Source organism: Urocitellus parryii, chromosome 9 (genome assembly GCF_045843805.1).
Source record: "Urocitellus parryii isolate mUroPar1 chromosome 9, mUroPar1.hap1, whole genome shotgun sequence".
NCBI lineage: Eukaryota > Metazoa > Chordata > Mammalia > Rodentia > Sciuridae > Urocitellus > Urocitellus parryii.
Window position 1 is genome coordinate 106,877,679 of NC_135539.1, and position 21,707 is coordinate 106,899,385.

General features: G+C 36.0%; 1 protein-coding gene across 1 annotated transcript in view; it reads left to right on the top strand.

The window, feature by feature from the left end:
- Ints7 (integrator complex subunit 7) overlaps nucleotides 1-21,707 on the top strand; it is a 77,539-nt gene that overhangs the window by 45,952 nt on the left and 9,880 nt on the right. The window contains exons 10-17 of the mRNA XM_026387510.2: nucleotides 885-982; nucleotides 4,657-4,896; nucleotides 6,988-7,125; nucleotides 8,161-8,367; nucleotides 16,082-16,276; nucleotides 16,801-16,904; nucleotides 18,253-18,321; nucleotides 19,987-20,119. Of these exons, the coding sequence (XP_026243295.1) occupies nucleotides 885-982; nucleotides 4,657-4,896; nucleotides 6,988-7,125; nucleotides 8,161-8,367; nucleotides 16,082-16,276; nucleotides 16,801-16,904; nucleotides 18,253-18,321; nucleotides 19,987-20,119 (1,184 nt within the window). The remainder of the gene's footprint in view (nucleotides 1-884; nucleotides 983-4,656; nucleotides 4,897-6,987; nucleotides 7,126-8,160; nucleotides 8,368-16,081; nucleotides 16,277-16,800; nucleotides 16,905-18,252; nucleotides 18,322-19,986; nucleotides 20,120-21,707) is intronic.

The window sequence follows — 21,707 nt, forward strand, 5'->3', positions numbered from 1 at the left end:
GCTCAGTGGTTGAGTGTCTCTGAGTTCAATCCCTGGTACCAAAAAAAAAAAGGACTAGGGATATAACTCAGTGGTAAAGTGCCCCTGGATTCAATCCCCAGTACCAAACACAAGAACAAAAATATTTCATAAAATTTTATGTTGGTTCTGATTTGAATAACTTAAACCAATCTTATTTATGGCATAATAAAAATATCTTCTTCTATGTAATATATAAGACTGCTGTATGTTCTCAGATATCACATATAATGTAATGTAAATACAATTAAAATTCATTTGTGATAATCTAGACCCTCCAGGGATATTGTAGCTGTATGGTAATGAAAAGATGCAGAACTACTGCTAATATGTGAAGCACCTAAGGGGACGGTGTCGTGCCTTAAGGTCAGACTGGAAACATTAATAAGTTTGTGTAGAGTCACCATTACTTCATAAAAGTGGTTAATTTGTCAGAAACTGATAACTATTATATCTGAGGTGGAAGTAGACAATCTGCATAATTTATGTCTGATTAGGAAGATTAACATATACTGCATAGTTTTTCTATTCTTAGTATTTTCCTTAGCTAAGCTGGCAGTGCTATTTCAATTTTGCTTTATTTGTAACTTTATGGGTTTAGCTCTTTGATTTAGTGTGTATATTTTTATAATCTTCAATGAAGTGGTAGAAAAAAAGAAGTCTGAAGATAGCCTTTACATCTCAAAAATAATTTTGCATATGCTTTTTCAAGGAGGTTTAGCTTTACACATTTAAGCATTTTCTGTATCTTAGTCATATGTGTGTGTGTGTGTGTGTGAGAGAGAGAGAGAGAGAGAGAGAGAGAGAGAGAGAGAGAGAGAGATTGTCTACTTAATCACCCTAAAACTTAGTGCTTTTTTTTCTAGATCTTGTGGCATTGGAGCAAGATGCTGTCTTTGGCCTGGAATCCCTTCTGGTGCTTTGTAGTCAAGATGATAGTCCAGGTGCTCAGGCCACTTTAAAGGTGAAAATATCATTTAATATAATGCCTGTTTTCATTGCCTAAACTAGGGAGTGGCAGTCTTTCAGGAAAGGGTCAAATTATTTTAAGTTTCGTAAGGCCATACACTCTCTCTCTCATAGGTACTCAGTTCTGCCACTATAGGGCAAAATCTGCCATGGAAAAAATGTTTAAGGTGAGGAGAGGATATCTGTTCCAGTAAAATTTTATTTACATAAAATAGGCAGAAGACTAAGTTTGCCCAACAAACAAGTTTGTCAGCTCCTGGTTTAAACAAGCATTTGCCCTAGATCTTCACTTTGAAAACAGGCTTTTGATAGCCTTGGCCCATTTTGTTATCAGTTGTCAATATTAAGTTGTAATAGACACAAAAGATGGTCCTAGACACTATAAAGTTAAATAGGCAGAACTCAGACTCTTAGAAATTTTAATCTGAGGTAACACTGTTGAGGCCACAGTTTTAGTTAGATTTTTTGCTGCTATAGCCAGTACACCTTAAAAGAATAATGTAGAGGAGGAGAAGTTTATTCTGGCTTATGGTTTCAGAGGTCCAGTCCATAATGGTTGGTCAGCTCCATAGCTCTGGGCCCAAGGTGCTGTAGAACATTATGGCAGAAGGGCATAACAGAGGAAAGCTACTCATAACATGACAGCCAGGAAGCATAATCTATATGTACTGTACTCACCAAGAACAAAATATAAACCCCAAAGACACACCCCTAGTGACCCGTTATCTCCAGCCACACCCTTCCTGCCTATAGTTACCACCTAGTTACTGCATATCAGTGGGTTAATTCTCTAATTAGGTTACACCTCTCAGAGTCTAAACATTTCAGCTTTTGAGGGACACTTCATAGCTAAACCATAATAAACACACAAAAAATGATGAAATGACTATAGCCAAGCTCGTTAATTAGTATTCATTATTTTTTTTTTTAATATAGAAGCCCTAGTTTATAAGCAAAGGGAATAACCATTAAGAATTTTCACTTGTGGTCAGTGTGGTAGTGCACACCTGTAATCCCAGTGACCAGAAAGGCTGAGGCAGGAGGGGATTACAAGTTCAAGGGCAGCCTAGGCAACTTAGTGAGACCATGTCTCAAAATAAAAAGGGATAAGGATGTAGCTCAATGGTAAAGCATCCAGTACTGCCAAAAAAAGAAAAAAGAAAAAGAAAAGAATTTTCACTTTAAGTAAAAAAGTTATTTTAGATATGTTTTAGATTTTCAAAAGTGAAATGAAATACTGTTATTGGAGTGAAACATGAAATGTAATCTGTGATGATGCAAAATTAGTAATTGAAAAAACATAGGTAATACAAGTAAAAGCTGTTAGATGTACATTGAAGAATATAAGAACTTTAGAACTTACATTGAAGAATATAAGAACTTTAAGTTACGGTTTGAAAGAGACATTGACTCATTTTGCATGTTAAGAAAAGTTGTGATGTGATCATAGGGATGAATACTAAAAATGGTAATACCATTAATAATAGTTGATGTAGAGGTGGAGGAAGGAAATAGACAACATGTGTGTTTGACAATACATTCTGAGAGGATCTTTTCCTTAGAATCACAGTACATTTAAAACAAATTTTAAAGGAAAAAACAAATCCCTTTGAAGATTGTAGGTTTCCATAAAACATTGGACTCGAAACAGTGGCATAGATAATTAAGAAAGGTCTCTTGTTAGAGGAGTTTCCCAACTGGAGTAGGATATTGACATTCATAAAAGGGACTATAGTACCAAGCCAAATACACCAAAATCTCTGGTGTATAAACAAAGGAACAATTCTAATGAGAGGACAAAGTTGGGAGTGAGATTATTTTAATGTAGAATATTAGAGAAGGCTTCAATGAGTTGATGTTATATGAGTTGACCCTTGAAAGATAGATTAGAATTTTAGTAATTAAGGAAATTATTCAAGCCCAAGGGACCACTGTTACAAAAGACTTGAAAGCAGCAGTTCACCTGTTACGTAGGAAGAATGGTGAGTAACCCATTGTGACTAGATGACATAATAGGAAATTGGAAAAGTAATTGTACACTTAACTTTTTTTCACTGTAACCAAAATACCCAACAAGAACAACTTAGAGTAGGAAAAGTCTGTTTTGGCTCATGGTTACAGAGGTTCAGTCCATGGTTGGCCAGTTCTTTTACTCCAAGCACTGAGGTAAGGCAGAACATGGTGACAGAAGGGCATGGCAGAGGATAGCTGCTTGCTTCATCGTAGCCAGGAAGCAGAGAGAGAGAAAGAGCACAAGGCTCCAGGGACAAAATGTAAACCCCAATTGCATGTATCTAATGGTTTGTTTCCTCTGGCCGCAAGCTACCTGCTTATAGTTACTAATCTAGCAAATTAATGAATCCACTGATTAGTTTACAGTTTTTATAATCTAATCATTTCCACTCTGAATATTCCTTCGTTGCCTCACACATGAGCTTTTTTGGGCGTGGGTGCCTCATATCCAAACCATAACAAGCTAGATCATGCATAATATCAAATATCATGCTAAAAAACTTGGAATTGATTTTATAGATAGATAGGAGGTATTAGAATTTTAGAATAATAGATATGCTCTAACCTTTGTTATAATTGTTATTACTTGTTAGAGTGTCTATTATGTTGAAGGTCTTTGTATATATTCCTATATATTTCTTTTCATGAAATTTGTCTCCTTCTTATTAGAAAATTAAGATTCAGAGAGATAAGTAACCTGCTTAAAACCACCTAGCTAGTAAGGGCAAGATGAACTTCAGCCTTTTGTCACATGTTCCAAGCACCACACCAGTTGTGGATATTTATTAGAAACTTGACAAAAAAATCATTTGGCTATGAAAAAGTGAAAGGATTTCCATGGCTGGGATATTAGTGATATCATTAACTAGGCCTGAGAGAGAGAAACTCTAAAGCCCTCCCCTGTCTCCCATCAGTGGGATGAGAGTCACTGAGGGCATCTTTCTAAGACTGTAACACCAACATACACACACACATGCACATTAACTCATTAAGTTTGGGATAGGGATCTATAGTTTTATAATCTTCCTGGGAAATGCAGGCATAGGTAGTTTACAAACCTCACTTTTGATTCAGCTCTTGAAAAGTAGTAGCAGTACAATTATGGTGATGGTTGGCATATATTTACCTTTTCAGCATTATTCCTTATGATCTTATGATCTGCATCTTGTCTTTTTTTTTTTTTTAATGATCTTAGGTTGAAGTGAACGGTTGATAGATTGATATACAGTCCTGACTTGTTACTTTAAATATGGTATACTTCACAATCCCAATGTGAGATTTAGTGTGTCACACATTTCTTATGAAGAAAAAGTTATGGGGCTGGGGATGTGGCTCAAGCAGTAGCATGCTTGCTTGGCATGTGTGCGGCCCGGGTTCAATCCTCAGCACCACATACAAACAAAGATGTTGTGTCCGCCAAAAACTAAAAAATAAATATTAAAAATTGTCTCTCTCTCTCTTTAAAAAAAGAAGAAAAAGTTATGCCTGTAAAAAACATTCCTCTTGATTTTTATCAATAATTTATACAAATTTCTTTTCTTTTTTTTTTTATTATTTTTTTTATTGGTTGTTCACAAAAATTTCTTTTCTTTATAGTTTTACTTAACTACATTCAAAGAGTAACTATAACTAGTCCACTTTCTTTTTGGTGTGCAGATTGCTCTAAATTGTATGGTGAAATTGGCCAAGGGCAGGCCCCATCTTAGCCAGTCAGTGGTTGAGACCTTGCTAACTCAGTTGCACAGTGCTCAGGATGCTTCCCGGATCCTGATGTGCCATTGCCTGGCAGCTATTGCCATGCAGCTGCCAGTGTTGGGTGATGGAATGCTTGGTGACCTCATGGAGCTCTACAAGGTGATCGGACGATCAGCCACAGACAAGCAACAGGAACTTCTGGTAAACAGCCTTTTTTAAAACCTTCTGGAATGACAAGATCTAGTCTAGGGGGGAATTAGTTTAAGAAGTCAACTCTACTGATTGACTTTCCTTATGAAACAAATAGGTTAAAGTAATATCAAAGACTGAGAGTGTGCTGAAGTCAGTATAAAATGGGTACGATGAATTTTTTTAAATATTTTTTTTGTAGCTCTACACAATAACTTTTATTTATTTTTATGTGGTATTGAGGATTAAACCCAGGGCCTTGCACATGGGAGGCAAGCGCTCTAACGCTGAGCCATAACCCCAGCCCTGATGATGAATTTTTTTGTACTGCAAATTGAACATCCCTAATCCAGAAATCCATAACCTGAATTCTTCTGAAATCTAAAACTTTGTAAGCAGAAACTGTTCAAATCTGCTTTAAAAGTTTCAGATTTCAGAGTATTTCCAATTAAGGATGCTCAAACAGTAAAATCTATGCAAACATTCCAAAAAGTGAAATACTTTTAGTCATAGGCATTTCAAATGAGGGATATGCAAGGTGTATTTTCACTTTTGACATGGAAGCCATGTTTAGTTCAGATCTAAAATTACTTTCTTCCTAAACTCTGTCAGGTCAGCTTATTTTAGCCAAAGCCTTCAATCTTGTGTTTTTCTTTAATCACAAAGGATGAAATGAAAATGAATTTCTTACACAAATAAATAATAAACTGAACTATTTTGCATCTCAGAAAATGTTAGAAATCTAATAATGACAATAAATTTACCCAAATTCCATTTTCCATTACAGGACCTGTACAGCTGTTTAGGATTCAATTTAGGCTTCTATAGACTTGGGATTAGGAAACTTGGGTGCTTGGAAAGCAACAGAAGCTGTAAAGGCTATATAAAATAATTTTTAGTTGAAAGTTCTCCGAGGCTTAGAGTAGGCTACATTCCGAAGAGTCATAAATTAAATGAGAGCTCTAAGAGGGCCACTCCATGTTGTTTCTCTTCACCTGAAGCTAGAGCTTGGAAAAAAGCAATGACTTATTCATGCCTGTTTTATGTGTGATCCTCAAGGGACATTGAGTAAAAGACTGACCCCCATCTCATCATTGGCTATCAGAAAATGTTGCCCTGATGACTAAATGGAAGTGGTCATGGAAATGACACCATGCAATTATCACAATGTGTTTAACAATATCTTCATTTGTATCAACAATAGGTAGTTGGTCACATTTATTTTCTATTGAAGTAGCATTTTAAACTCAAGTTTTTTAATCCCTTGAAGGCAGGTTTTTGTTGTTGTTGTTGTTGTTGTTTATTTGTTCTGGTGGGTACCGGGGTTTGAACTTTGGGACACTCAACCACTGAGCCACATCCCCAGCCCTATTTTGTATTTTATTTAGAGATGGGGTCTCACTGAGTTGCTTAGCACCTCACTTTTGCTGAGGCTGGCTTTGAACTCACATCCTCCTGTCTCAGCCTCCCAAATCACTGGGATTATAGGCGTGTGCCACTGTGCCTGGCAGAAGGCAGTTTTTAATTATGAAAAAATATCTAAGGAATAATACAATAAAAGCTCTTGCATTCATCAGCTGGTTTAAGACAGAGTAAGACCCAGGAATCTATAGAAAGTATCACCAATACAGCTGAAGCACCCTAATAGCATCTCCCTTCTCTCAGAGGTAACCACCATCCTGAATTTGGTATTTATCATTCCTATGCATGATAAATGTATGTCCCTAAGTAATATGTAGTATTACTTTGTGTATTTTAACCATGTAAATGTTATACTACTGAAATCCTTTGCAGTTTTCTAATTTTGCTAATCATCTATATTGATAAGTATATCTATGCAATTCACTGACATATGAGATCTCATTTTGTGATTGTATTTATCCTTATGAATGGGCATTGTTTCTAATTATTTACTTTCATAAATAATGTTCTTAATGGAATCAGTTGTTCAGTGGCTTTAGAAAGAAATTCTAAAAATAAATGTCAGTGAAAAACAAATTTATTCTTTTTAAATGAACCCTAGTTCATTTTTTCCCTCTTGGGTAGGTTATCTGTGATACTGGACAAAATTACATGAATTTCTTACTTCTTGCTCAATGTTAGGTGAGTTTGGCTACTGTGATTTTTGTAGCCAGCCAGAAAGCATTATCTGCTGAAGTAAAGGCAATAATTAAGCAGCAACTTGAAAGCGTCTCCAATGGATGGACTGTGTACCGAATTGCCAGACAGGCTTCCCGAATGGTATGTATTCTTCCGAGTAACCAGGGTTGAGGGAAATGTCAAGTCATATATTGTATATCTTGTGATTATTAGTCATCAAAACTGAAAATAAAGGTTGAAGTAATTTTTACTCATAGGTTCTAAGAATGATGAAGAAAAGGACCGAAGTTTTAACCTTTCTCATAACAGAATGCTGTATTTGTTGTTGGTGTTTATCAGTGTTATGAAGAAATTAAAATCGAACTCTGGCTATAGATTGTTCATACTACTTTCATGATGCCTACTGTTTCTGCCTCCTTTATCAATATATTATCTTTCTTCCCTTTCTCTTCCCAACCTTATCATTCTTTAAAAGAAGCAGGAAAGTTGTGATATAGTGTACTTTTCTTAGTGATATGAAAAGCCCAACAATTTTTATTAACTTTCTTTGAGAAGAAATATAAAGGTTAAGTAGTACAGAAGTCTTTGGATCTAGGTCCAGAGACTTTGAGAAGCATTTGGCTGAGTGATTGAAGTATACATTCTCAGGTTTTAAACTGTTTCTCAAATGGGAGAGGAACACTATTGGCAGGATAATGTTCTTTGTTATAACAAACCACCCAAGCATCAAAGCATTGCAGGACATTGAGCATCCCTGACCCCCAGGCATTGAATGGTATTCACATTCCCCCCTACAACTGCCCCTCCCCCGGGGGTTCCTTTTACTTCACAAAATAATAGCTCATTCAGAATGACATATATATATAGTAAGTATATATACTTTCTATATTTCTATTTCAGACTAAAGATCTCGTCTTGGATTATAGTTAATTGCATTTGTTTTCTCTTTGAAACTGGAACTGTTTTAGTAAAGAACTTAAGGCATATGTTACATAAAAGCAGCTCAGCATATTTTCTCTGAAGAAATATTCAGACTGAATCTCAAAAAAATTACATAATATGAGGAATGCTTATTCAAGCTTATCTAGAGTTTGGGTTTGTCTTTGACTTGCTGCATCAACTTCAAATGCAAGAACTTCATCATGTGCCCCTTCTATTACTTTCTTTCTTTTTCAGGGTAATCATGACATGGCCAGAGAGCTTTATCAGAGTTTGCTGACTCAGGTTGCCTCAGAACACTTCTACTTCTGGCTGAATAGTTTGAAGGAGTTCTCACATGCAGAACAGTGTCTTACTGGGTTGCAAGAGGAGAATTACAGTTCAGCACTTTCTTGCATTGCTGAGTCTTTAAAATTCTACCACAAAGGGATTGCCTCCTTAACAGTAAGTCTTTTTAATTTTCCCTTGGTGATAATGATTTGTGTGAGAATTCTCTCTATTTGGGGTTATTCTATTTTAACTACTTGAGAGATCACTGCTGGTATGTATATCTGGCAATATCAAATTTACATGTAGGTCATGGAAATAAACCTTAGCCCTGTCCCCTTTTTAAAATTCATAGATTGATGAAAGTGTATGTTCTGTTTTTATAAAATGTGAGGTACCACATGTAAAAGGATTGCTGAATTCAGGGTAAATAGCATGGAGACAGAATCCCTCCTCTCTGGACTCCATTAATAAGATGTCAGCCTGACGCAGTACCACCATCAAACGTAAACTCCTAACCTCATCTCATACCTTGCAGTTAACTTGCTTAGTAAATAGACTTTTTTGCTTTCTTTTGTGACGCTAGGAATTGAACCCAGAGCCTGTGCATGCTAGGCAAGCTCTCCTTCACTGAGCTGCATCCTCAGTGAGTTTCTTGCTTTATAGATAAAGAAGAAATTATCAAGGATTAGTGTGTCCCTTTTTACCTCTTTGTGATATCCAAATTAACAGTTGGTCACCTGTAATTTTTATTTTCTCTGCCAAGAAGGTGTAAGGTTAATATTTCTTGTTTTCTTGAAATTATATTCCTAAGTAAAACCTATTCCTATTCCATAAAATGAGCATTTTCTGCATCAATGAAGGGCTTTTTCCACTTAAAAGTAAAGAGTTTATATAATCAACATTAATCATTTTTGAAATATTGTTATACAACTTTAAAAATTGCATGTTGTAAGTGAGACAGGACCTTAAAACTTTGGTACCTATTTACACACATTTATAACATATATAAAATATTTTTTAATGGTGGGCCATCCCAGAAGAAATACCTCAAAGGAGATCAAAGAATAAATAGACAATAAAGAGACTATGTTCAGACTACTGTGGGGCACATATTTCTTTGAAGTATCCTTTATGTTTTTACACTAGAACTGATTGACACCTATTTAAAAAGAATGTAGAGGCTCCCCTCCTTTCTCTCTCTCTCTCTTTTTTTTAAGGGAATGCTGGGGATTGAACCCAGGGCCTCACTCATGCTTAGCTCACACCTTACCTTAAGCCTCTCCTCTCCATTTTAAAGGGTGGTGTCATCTATCTGATTCTGGGAATAGATTGTTGTTGGCTATATCAGGCTAATAAATGCTTCAGAATATTTGAGGTTATAATATTGGTTCAGATCAATAAAATTATTTCATTTTCTAGTTTATGTGGGGCAGAAAATTGTTAATCATTCATTACATTAAATGATAAAAACTGAAAGAGGCTTACAGACGAGTGATACAGATAGAATTAATTTTATAGAAAGTTCTGCTGAATATTTAATACTATTTTAAATGATTTGTGAAGTATGTATATTTAATGAGGGTTGGCAATAATTAAGTACTGAATTCTGACATAGGAAGAAAGCACTTGATTCACAGACAGGATACCCTTAAGTCTCAGTTCTGCCATAAACACACTGCAACCTGAGAAAAGTTATTGGGCCTCAGATTTTCCCTTTTTAAAGTTAGTTCTTTTATTCAGTAGATTATAAGAATTTGCTATATACCAAACACAGTGCTTTGAAGATTTAAAAAAGAAAGAAAAGAAACAGGAGCCTGGCACTCATGCCTATAATTCCACCTTCTCTGGAGGCTGAGGCAGGAAGATCATTTGAGGCCAGGCTGAGCAACATAATGAGATCCCCCCATGGTGGGTTGATCAGGTGTTAAAGAAATTATTTTCCACTTCAGAATTGTCTAGAGGAGAAGGCAGTAGGATCCCTAGAGTCCTTGGAAAATTCCCACATTTCTGGTTATACTATACTCTCAGGGTTTTTTGAAAATTGTTCTTTTATCTGTTCACTTGACAAGTGAGAAGTTTTTTGAGTAGTTTTCTGAGTTCATATGAACATAGACTTCATTTGCTTCCTGATACAAACTATCATAATCTGAGATTGTACAAGGTACTCCTTAAGAGGAGGCTTAAGGTAAGGTGTGATTTATCTGAAGCAGCTTTTCACCTGCTTCAGATAAATCACAGGTCAAAATTCTGTGCTTATGGGAACCCCATAGCAACATTAGGTGTTTAATTTCCCAACATAATGATAAATAATAGAGTTGTCTGGCTTCTTAGAAATAAAATTATAGTTGGTGGAGTATGGCTGTGACTCTGGCTTCTCTGGAGGCTGATGCAGGAAGATCGCAGTTCAAGACCAACCTAGGCTAACTTGGTAAGACCTTGTCTTATAATAAAACACAAAAAGGACTGGGTATGTAGCTCAGCGGTAAAGTGCCCTGAGTTCAATACATCAAAAAGGAAAGGAAGATTTGTTCCCAGGATGTAGGCTCCCTGTTTATCTCTCTTATTGTTTCTTTTGCTGAGAAAAAACTTTTTAGTTTGAGTAAGTCCCATTTGTTGATTCTAGTTGTTAACTCTTGCGCTATGGGTGTCCTATTGAGGAATTTGGAGCCTGATCCCACAGTATGTAGATCATAACCAACTTTTTCTTCTATCAGATGCCATGTCTCTGATTTAATATCAAGCTCCTTGATCCATTTTGAGTTAACTTTTGTGCATGGCGAGAGATAGGGATTCAGATTCATTTTGATGCAAATGGATTTCCAGTTTTCCCAGCACCATTTGTTGAAGATGCTATCCTTCCTCCATTGCATGCTTTTAGCCCCTTTATCAAATATAAGATAGTTGTAGTTTTGTGGATTGGTTACTGTGTCCTCTATTCTGTACCATTGGTCCACCCACCTGTTTTGGTACCAGTACCATGCTGTTTTTGTTACTATTGCTCTGTAGTATAGTTTGAAGTCTGGTATCGCTATACCGCCTGATTCACACTTCCTGCTTAGCATTGTTTTTGCTATTCTGGGTCTTTTATTATTCCATATGAATTTCATGATTCTCTTTTCTATTTCTGCAAGAAATGCTGTTGGGATTTTGATTGGCATTGCATTGAACTTATAGAGAACTTTTGGTAATATTGCCATTTTGATGATGTTAGTTCTGCCTATCCATGATCAGGGTATATTTTTCCATCTTCTAAGATCTTCTTCTATATCTTTCTTTAGGGTTCTGTAATTTTCATTGTATAAATCTTTCACCTCTTTTGTTAGGTTGATTCCCAAGTATTTTATTTTTTGGGGGGATATTGTGAATGGAGTAGTTGTCCTCATTTCCCTTTCAGAGGATTTGTCGCTGATATACAGGAATGCCTTTGATTTATGCGTGTTGATCTTATATCCTGCCACTTTGCTGAATTCATTTATTAGCTCTAATAGCTTCTTTGTGGACCCTTTTGGGTCTGCTAGGTATAGAATCATATCATCTGCAAACAGTGATAATTTAAGTTCTTCTTTTCCACACACTTCAGATAGAGCCCTAATAACCAGAATATACAAAGAACTCAAAAAATTAGACAATAAGATAACAAATAACCCAATCAATAAATGGGCCAAGGACCTGAACAGACACTTCTCAGAGGAGGACATACAATCAATCAATAAGTACATGAAAAAATGCTCACCATCACTAGCAGTCAGAGAAATGCAAATCAAAACTACCCTAAGATACCATCTCACTCCAGTAAGATTGGCAGCCATTAGGAAGTCAGACAACAATAAGTGCTGGAGAGGATTCGGGGAAAAGGGCACTCTTGTTCATTGCTGGTGGGACTGCAAATTGGTGCAGCCAATTTGGAAAGCAGTATGGAGATTTCTTGGAAAGCTGGGAATGGAACCACCATTTGACCCAGCTATTCCCCTTCTAGGTCTATTCCCAAAAGACCTAAAAAGAGCATGCTACAGGGACACTGCTACATCGATGTTCATAGCAGCACAATTCACCATAGCAAGATTGTGGAATCAGCCTAGATGCCCTTCAATAGATGAGTGGATAAAAAAAATGTGGCATTTATACACAATGGAGTATTACTCTGCATTAAAAAATGACAAAATCATAGAATTTGGAGGGAAATGGATGGCATTAGAGCAGATTATGCTAAGTGAAACCAGTCAATCTTTAAAAAACAAATACCAAATGACTCCTTTGATATAAGGGGAGTAAACAAGGACAGGGTAGGGACAAAGAGCTTGAGAAGAAGATTTACATTAAACAGGGATGAGAGGTGGGTGGGAAAGGGAGTGAGAAGGGAAATCGCATGGAAATGGAAGGCGATCCTCAGGGTTATACAAAATGACATATAAGAGGAAAGGAGGGGTAAGACAAGATAATACAAATGGAAGAAATGATTTACAGTAGAAGGGGTAGAGAGAGAAAAGGGGAGGGGAGGGGAGGGGAGGGGGGATAGTAGAGAATAGGACAGACAGCAGAATACATCAGACACGAGAAAGGCAATTTGTCAATCAATGGAAGGGTAACTGATGTGATACAGCAATCTGTATACGGGGTAAAATTGGGAGTTCATAACCCACCTGAATCAAACTGTGAAATATGATGTATTAAGAACTATGTAATGTTTTGAACAACCAACAATAAATAATAAAAAAAAAGGAAAGGAAGGGGAAAGGAAAATTATAAAAAGTCTTTGGGGGATGGGGGTCTGGCTCAGTGGTAGAGCACTTGCCTTGCATGCACGCAGCCCTAGGTTTGATCTCCAGCACTGCAAAATAAATAAATGAATAAAATAAAGTAGTCAAATACATAGAAACAGAAAGTAGAATGATGATTACTCTTGGGTTGGGAGGGGGGAAAGGGAGATTATGAGTATAGAATTTTCAGTTCTGCATGATGAAGAAGTTCTGTAGATATTTTATGACAATATGAATATACTCGGTATATACCTAAAGATGGTTAAGATGGTGAATTTTACTGGGCGTGGTGATGCACACCTGCAATCCCAGCAGATCAGGCAGGTGGATCCCAAGTTCAAAGCCAGCTTCAGCAACTTAGGCCCTAAGCAACTCAGCAAGACCCTATCTCTAAATAAAATACAGAAAGGGCTGGGGATGTGGCTCAGTGGTTAAGTGCCCATGGGCTCAATCCCCCATACCAAACAAAAAAAAACAGGTGAATTTTATGTTAATGTGATTGTTACATGTATTTTTTTAATGAACTTATCAGGTTATTTTCTTTTTACCCTCATTATTTTCTTTAGCTAGCTTCATTTAGAATATATGCCATATTCTATAAATCAGAAATTCAGTGAAATAGCATTATATGTGCGTTTAAGATAATTTAACTCCGTATGTTTGAACAAAAGTGGGGAAAAAGACACAAAGAAGAAAAATAACAAATAATAGGACAGGAAAAGAGGGATTTAGATAATGGGTACAGTTCTGCCAGCCATTCTTCTCAGCCCAGAGTATGAGAAGACGATCGTTGTTTCTTTGTCTGGCTGTGTTGAACTGAATGAAATAATTCCTTCCTGGGGAAGGTTTGGGATAGTTCTGACTATAACAGTGTTTGTTTTATCTGCTGTTTAAGTTTTAGCCCTAGTGTAAAGGAAAGTAAATGATACTTCTTTTATTTTCTTTCAGCCTTACTCATAGTTCTGGAGTCTAAATTTTAAAGTCTTTGACCTCTGACAAATCTATATTTTCTGTGTTCTTTTTGAACATGTGTTCTATATCTAACATTGCTTTCCTTCAGTATAACATGATCCAAGATGGAACATCACTTTCAAGGTTATCATCAATCAAATGTTTCTTGTTAGAAATAAATCCAGAGTAGCAGACAAATCTTTCTTACTATGACTGTACCTTGCTTATCTTTCAGTTTTATGATGCATGTTAGAACAATATTACCAGTGTTTTTTGTCTGGTAAGATGGTCCATACTGTATTGATATTACAGTATCATAGTATGCATGTCCCTTCTAAAGTTGTTGGCAAGCAGTAAATTTAAAATAGCCAGTAGGTGCTAGGGCAGAGAAGGCAGAACAAATATGTGTTTTTACAAGAGCAAATCAGAACTCATTTAAGAAATTAAAAACAATTGAAAGGGTCTCATTAATACTTTAATATGTACTGTTTCATAATTAGAACAAAATATTACAAAGGTTGAAGACCACAAAGAAAATATACTGAGTATAGTTATTACCTCTACTTAATAGGAAATGTTTCATCAAGGGCCTTGGCAGTTTGAGAAGGATATCAGGTGAGTGTACACTCTTATAAGGAATGTAGGGAGTAGCTTCTTATTTTGTAGAGTAAAACATGACTTATCACTTAATATAATTCATATTTGACACCAGAAGTACATTAAAGTCAATATGTGATACTTGGCCAAATGGATAATATTGTAAGTGATTCCTAGAACCCCTAAAATGCATGTCTGGCTCTCCTGCTAACAAAGTAGTATGAGGTAGAGTCTAAGAAACAGCATCAGCAAGTTTTAAGAAGATCATATCATAGAGGAAGATTAATTTCTCCATGCCTCCCTTTATTGTTAAATTAGCATATTCTTAGTATGTGCCTTTTGTTGAAAACAGCTAAGTTCTCCACTTGGACGTTTGCTAAATAGATGAAGTAATTATCTTAGTTCTCTTTTCTTGCTGGTTTGACTTATCATTCCCACCCCACCCACCCCCGCCGCATATCTAGCTAATGCTACTCTTTGCTATCCAAGACTTACCCCTTTTACCCCTCTATCCTCATTGAAACTTATTTGTGTGTAATAACCTATTCTTTCTTGGTAGCCTCTCAGGGTCTCTCAAGTGTCTACTTAGAAACTTTTTAAGGGCTGGGGATGTGGCTCAAGTGGTAGCGTGCTCGCCTGGCATGCGTGCGGCCTGAGTTCGATCCTCAGTACCACATACAAACAAAGATGTTGTGTCCGCCAAACACTAAAAAATAAATATTAAAATTCTCTCCCTCTCTTTTAAAAAAAAAAAAGAAACTTTTTAAATTAATGTGGGTTTGAAGGCAGCCTTGAGGCAATTTTGTGCTTTTTTTTTAACAGTAACTGTCTAGAAATATTTCTACTGTCCTTATCTTTCTTTTCCTTCCTGCCTAACTTTTCAAGATGATATTAATGATTCCAGTGATGAGAATTTCAGATTAGAAAGGGAGAAAGGTGATAAAGGACCTTGGAAAAATAGTAATGTCATTCAATCATCTCTAAAATGATGTCTTAATTGATAACCATCTAGCAAGCCCACAGGTTGTGGGGTGTCTGTGAATATAAGAAGGAAGGAACTGTTGTAAGTTGATAGAACATGAAGAGCTGATGCTAATAACAAGTTTTTCTTTCTAATATTATATAATTCTCTATATAAAATTTAGGTGTTTATCCATCAGTGTTGTAACTATTGCACTTGTGAATAAACTGACAAATATAATCATCTCTGGTATTCAGGAAGATTGGTTCCTTAACCCTCTGCATATACCACAATCTACAGATACTCAAATCCCTTGAATAAAATGGCATTTGCATGTAACCTAGGCACATCCTCATTTTAAATTATCTCTAGATTACTTATAATACCTACTACAATTTAAATGCTATGTAGTTAGTTGTTATACTATGTTGGTTAGGGAATAAAGACAAGAAAAATTAGTCTATAATGTCATTATAGATGCAATTTGTTTTCCAGATATTTTTAACCAAGCTTGTTGAATCACAGACACAGAATCTGCAGATTCAGAAGGCCAACTCTAATTAGTGCTACCCCATCTCCCTGTTGTGTTTACTTTGCCTTAAATATCTCTTTTTTATTCCAGGCTGCCAGTACACCACTGAATCCTTTAAGTTTTCAGTGTGAATTTGTAAAACTCAGGATTGACCTTCTACAAGCCTTCTCTCAACTCATCTGCACTTGTAATAGCCTAAAAACAAGCCCCCCACCTGCGATTGCCACAACAATTGCCATGACCTTAGGAAATGACCTTCAGAGATGTGGTCGAATCTCCAATCAGGCAGGTGTTAACTCAGTGCAGTTTTTATTTTCTTGAGATTTTTTAAACTGACTATGAGATAAAAAGTTCTGAAAGGGAAAATCAGAAGTTTGACTCAGACATTGTGTCAAATGCTTATTAACTCATCTTTCTTGCCATATAGACTAATGTGTTATTAGAGCAACAAAGTGATCAATGATGTCTCATTGGAGTCTATATATTTATATAAAGAGAATGGAATTGTATTTTAAACTTTGAAATGTTTTTGAAAATTATTTTAGTAGAACTTGAAGGTAAAATGTTAATGTTTGTATTTCTATATATTATATAGAAATCATAATCTTATCAACATTTGTAATTTCATTTGTTATCTATGTTGATTTTATTTAACAAAGTTTATGAAAACAAATAGAATGATAAGAGTAATTTTCCTTGAAAATTTGTCTGAGAATTTTTGTCTAAGAATGGGGTTTTCATTTTTGTATTGTTTATGCAATAAGAGTAGCATGTTTGTTTGTCATATTGATTTTTTTCCTTCTTTACAGATGAAACAGTCCATGGAAGAGTTCCGAAGCCTTGCCTCCAGATATGCAGATCTTTATCAGGCATCTTTTGATGCTGACTCTGCAACTTTGAGGAATGTAGAACTGTATCCTAAGCTTGCTCATCTTGTATTTCTTGTTTTGGGAAAGTATTCTTTTTGAACGTAGACTAAATACTTCAGCAATGCCTGTACACAAAATCTACATTAGATAGCCCTCAAATTTCTTATAATTAATAACTTCTCCCTGTGAATATAAACAGAATAATTATACTTTTTAACTTAAGCCAGACTTTAAAAAAAAAAAAAAAATAAGTGGTGGCTCAGTGGTGTTCTCTCTGTACTTCCAGGAAGAGAATATCCAAAGCCTGAGTCCTGCCCAGCATAGTGGCATACTCCTATAGTTCCAGCTACTTAGGAGGCTGAGGCAGGAGGATCACCTGGACCCAGGAGTTGGAGGCTAGCCTAGGCAACATAGCAAGACCCCATCTACATTAAAAATAATAAACAACCTCAGTCCTACCAGTGTGGTGTATACCTTGTGCCCACTTGAGTTCCAGCAGTACATTTTGCCACTAGAGAACATTTTCTGTTTCACCTCAACTTTCTTCATGGCTAATTCTCATCACCTTTATCAATGATCTAGTCAGTAGTTTTAATCATCACTTTTGTTTCCTAAATCCTCTTTACATTTTTCATTCTTCTTTCCCCCTCCCCCCACCACCCCAGCAGTACTACTAGTACTAGGGAATCAATTCAGAACTCATGCATTCTAGACCTACCAGTGTTCTACCAGTGAGTCACATCCCCAGCCTTCCATGTTTTCTTATTAAGAACTTCAAATCAATTTTGGAAGGAGGAAAAAAAATTATATTAAGTTGTAGGACTTGCCAATCAATAGTTCTTGACATTTTTAGTTTATTGATGAAACCCTAATGGATACTATGAATCTTCTGCCCTACAAAATGCATATCATACCCCAAAATTTACATATAATTTCAAGGGAATTGACAGACCCCTTGAGTCCTAGCTGAGGAATCATGAAGTTAAAAGTCTACAGACCATTGGTTTCTTTCTTTTAAAAAAAAAAAAAAAAAAAAAAAAACTTGTAGCAATGAAACCTTTTTTGCTTTCTTTTCTTGTTTGTTTCAAATTCTTGTGAAGAACCTTGATTATCTAAGACAGATAAAAGTAGTTGCTGTGAATTGTCAGGTCTATTGCCTGGTCCCCTTTTCCACTTTATACACATCTGAAATACCCTTTCAAGAACAGAGTTTGACAGCTGCTAGGACAGGCAGTATATCTTAGAAGAAATAGAGCCACAGATCATTTGAGTGCATAACATTATGATTTCACTAAAAACACAATCCTCATCTTGACTCTTTTGAGTATTCAGATACTGTAAAATCCATAGTGGGTTTCTCTGTTTTCATATTTAACCTTAACAATAACCTAGACAGCAGCAGAGCTGTTTACTGATATCTCATGCCATAGAGGCCCTGATTTTGGATCCAGAATCAGCAAGGTAATTCTAATAGTAGTTTACATTACAAAACACTTTTATATATTTTATTTTTCCTAATCATTACCACAGTGTTTCAGAAAGGAAATTAAAGACAAAAAAACAAAACAGGAAGAATTCTTCCAACATTTGCCCAGGGTCACATAACTAGTGACCATACATAAATTTCCATTGTATACTTAAATCTGCTTCCTGTCACCTGGACTTAAATAACTGGGAAGGAGTTCTTTGTATATGAACATTCCTTCTTGTTTAACTACATTCTTGTATAACTACAAACTGAGTTAATACAATTAAACTTGAACTTGAAATTTTTTATTTTTTGATTTCCTAAACCAAAAGAAATTCCTGATTTTACTTTATTAAAATTCTTCTCTTCTTTAATAACTAATCTCATATTTAAAATAATTATTTTTATTAAAGAACAATGCATTGTGGTCCCCCCCCCCCAGGAGTATTCTACCTTAGAATATACATTTCCTTGTCTATAATTTGAATGAAGTAAGACCTGAGATTTCAGAATCAGCTTCCTCAAAGAGAATGTCATCAAGAAAGCAACTTAAACTTCTCTACCCTAAAGTTTTATTTCAGGGCAATTCTGAGATCTTTACTGTCTGTTTTAAAATGTTAATCACTTTCCAATACGGTTACTTGGCTATTTTTTTTTCCATCTACCCAATCCATCTTAATATCTTCATTTCTTGTCTTAACGGAACTTAAAATATAGGACTGCAGAAAAGAGAGCTTTGGACCCAGGCAAATATTAATGTGAACCCTTTTCTGTATGACATGTTTACTCTCATTGAAGCTACATATATAAAAACTGTGGGTAGAGAATGATCCCTGTTTCCCAGAGTGGTTATGAAATTACCTATGTAAAATGTCTGGTGAAGTGCCTTGCACATAGTACGCAGTAAAAGGATATAAGGGTATAATACCAGTGCTATACCCAACATATTTAAATTACTGTATTGCATTTTTCAATCAGTCCTCTCAAAGTTTAGTTAGGATGCAAGGGTTTTACCTTCTCATCTCAGAAACAGTTTCAGAAATGTGTGGTGTTTGAAGCAATAAAAGAAAAAGGAAGGAACTTTTTAAACGTTGCCCAGCATGCTCTGTATACCAGCTCTTCCCTGCACATTTCTGTGCATTTTATTTCCAGGCTTTAGTTCATAGCATCTCCCCAGCCATGTATGCCCCAGTACTTTACATCTTCCCAAATATTCGTCCTGCTTCACCTAGTGATTTGTTCCAGAGAAGTCTTTCCTATGGCCCTCTTCAGTTGTCTCTATATTCTGATCTGTTATTCATGTATCTAATTGCTAATTTAACACTTATCAGCTGGCTTTATTGATAGTTTCCTTTTCAGATACCCTGTGTTTCTTTTGCCTCATGGCAGTGACAAGTTTAGATACTTTTATACTGCCTAACAACCAGAGTGGTTAATTACATCATTTTGAAATCAGATCTGGGTTGAAATCCCAGCTTGCTACCTACTAGTTAGATGAATGTAGGTATAATTAACCTCTCCAAGCCTCAGTTTCCTTATCTGTAAATGGAAATTATTTCTTTGTTTTAAAAATTAAATGGGAATATATGGAAAGCCTGGCACATTTAGGCATTGAAAGAGTTACCATTTTGGTTGATTGATACTGATCTTTATTTTAGTTTCCAGGAATATGGATCTAGTGGAACAGCCAATGCTGATAGTGAATATGAAAGAAGAATGATGTCTGTGTATAATCATGTCTTGGAGGAGGTGGAATCGCTCAATAGGAAATACACCCCTGTTTCTTATATGGCAAGTAGTGCTTGTTTTATTGAGTTTTTATTTGCTGACTTTTTATTATGGAGAGCTGGGTTTTTTGATCCATCCTGACACTTGTAACTGTGTGAACTCAACAAATTAACCTCTGTGCTTGTCTCCTTACCTGTGGAACAGGGTTAGTGCAGTACCTACTTCATGGCATTGTTGTGACAGTACTTAGCGCATCTCTAGCTGCTACATACCCACATTAAACGTGTAAAGTCTGCTCTACCTGAATGTAGACCAAAAAAAGAAAAAATTTTTTTTCTTAAAATGTAACTGAAGTTGCAATAGCTCTTAACCTTGGCTACAAATTAGGGTCATTGTGGGAGCTTTTAAAAAAATCCAGCAATATCCAGGCCCTACCCCAGACCAGTCAAGTCTGAAATGAGGCCCATACATTAGTGTATACAGTATCCTATTTAGAACAGTTCCAACTTACACATTTTGGACATTATGATGGTGCTAAGTGATTTGTATTCAGGAATGAGTCTTCATACAACCTTTCAGTTTTTCATTTTCAGTACAGTAGTCAACAAATTATATGAAATATTTAACACTTTACTATGAAGCTGATTTTATAATATTTATTCAATATTTTATTATAAAGTATGCTTTGTATTAGATGATTTTGCCCAAATCAAGGCTAATATAAGTGTTCTGAGTACTTTTAAGGTAAATTATGTATGGTGTCCAGTAGGGTAGGTGGATTAAGTGCATTTTTTGACCTTTGATATTTTCAATTTATGATGGGTTTATGGAACATAATCCCATTATAAGTTGTAGAACATCTGCATTTTTAGAAGCTTCCAGGTGATTCTCTCATGCTACCAGAATTGAGAACCACTGGCCAATTGAAACAGAAAAAAACTACACTTGTTTTCTTTCTTTTGTGCGTGTATGTGTGTGTGTGTGTGTGTGTGTGTGTGCGCGTGTGTGCGCGTGCGCGCGCGCGTGCATGTACCACTGGGAATTGAACCCAGGTGTGCTCCACCACTGAGCTACATCCCTAACCCTTTTCATTTTTTGAGACAGGGTCTCCCTAAATTGCCGAGTCTGCCCTTGAACTTGGAATCCTTCTTCCTCAGCCTCTCAAATAGCTGGGATTATAGACATGCACCACTGCAGGCTGGGCTTATTTTCTGACTGGCAGTAAATCAGTTCCTGCCAGGTGATGACATTCATGTATTTTAGTAGATATACTCTTTGAACTGAATCTCTGCTGCTTTAACATTGTTGCACTAACTACTTTTTAAATCTTTTCCCTTGACTTCCCAGTTGTAGGGTAGACTAACAAACTCTCGTATTTTCTCCTCCTTGTCTGACTATTCACCAGAATCTCAGCTCAGACTTCTGTAACAGAATATCACACATTGGCTAGTTTAAAGAGCATTTTATTTCTCATAGTTCTGGAAGCTAGGAAGTCTAGGATCAAAGTGCCAGCAGTCAGTGCCTGGTGAGGGTCTCTCCATGACTTGCAGGTGGCCATCTTCTTACTATGTTCACATGGTTGAAAAAGAGAGTGTACTTTGGCCTCTTTTCCTTTTCCTTAAGGACACAAATCCCATATTGGCAGCCTCTC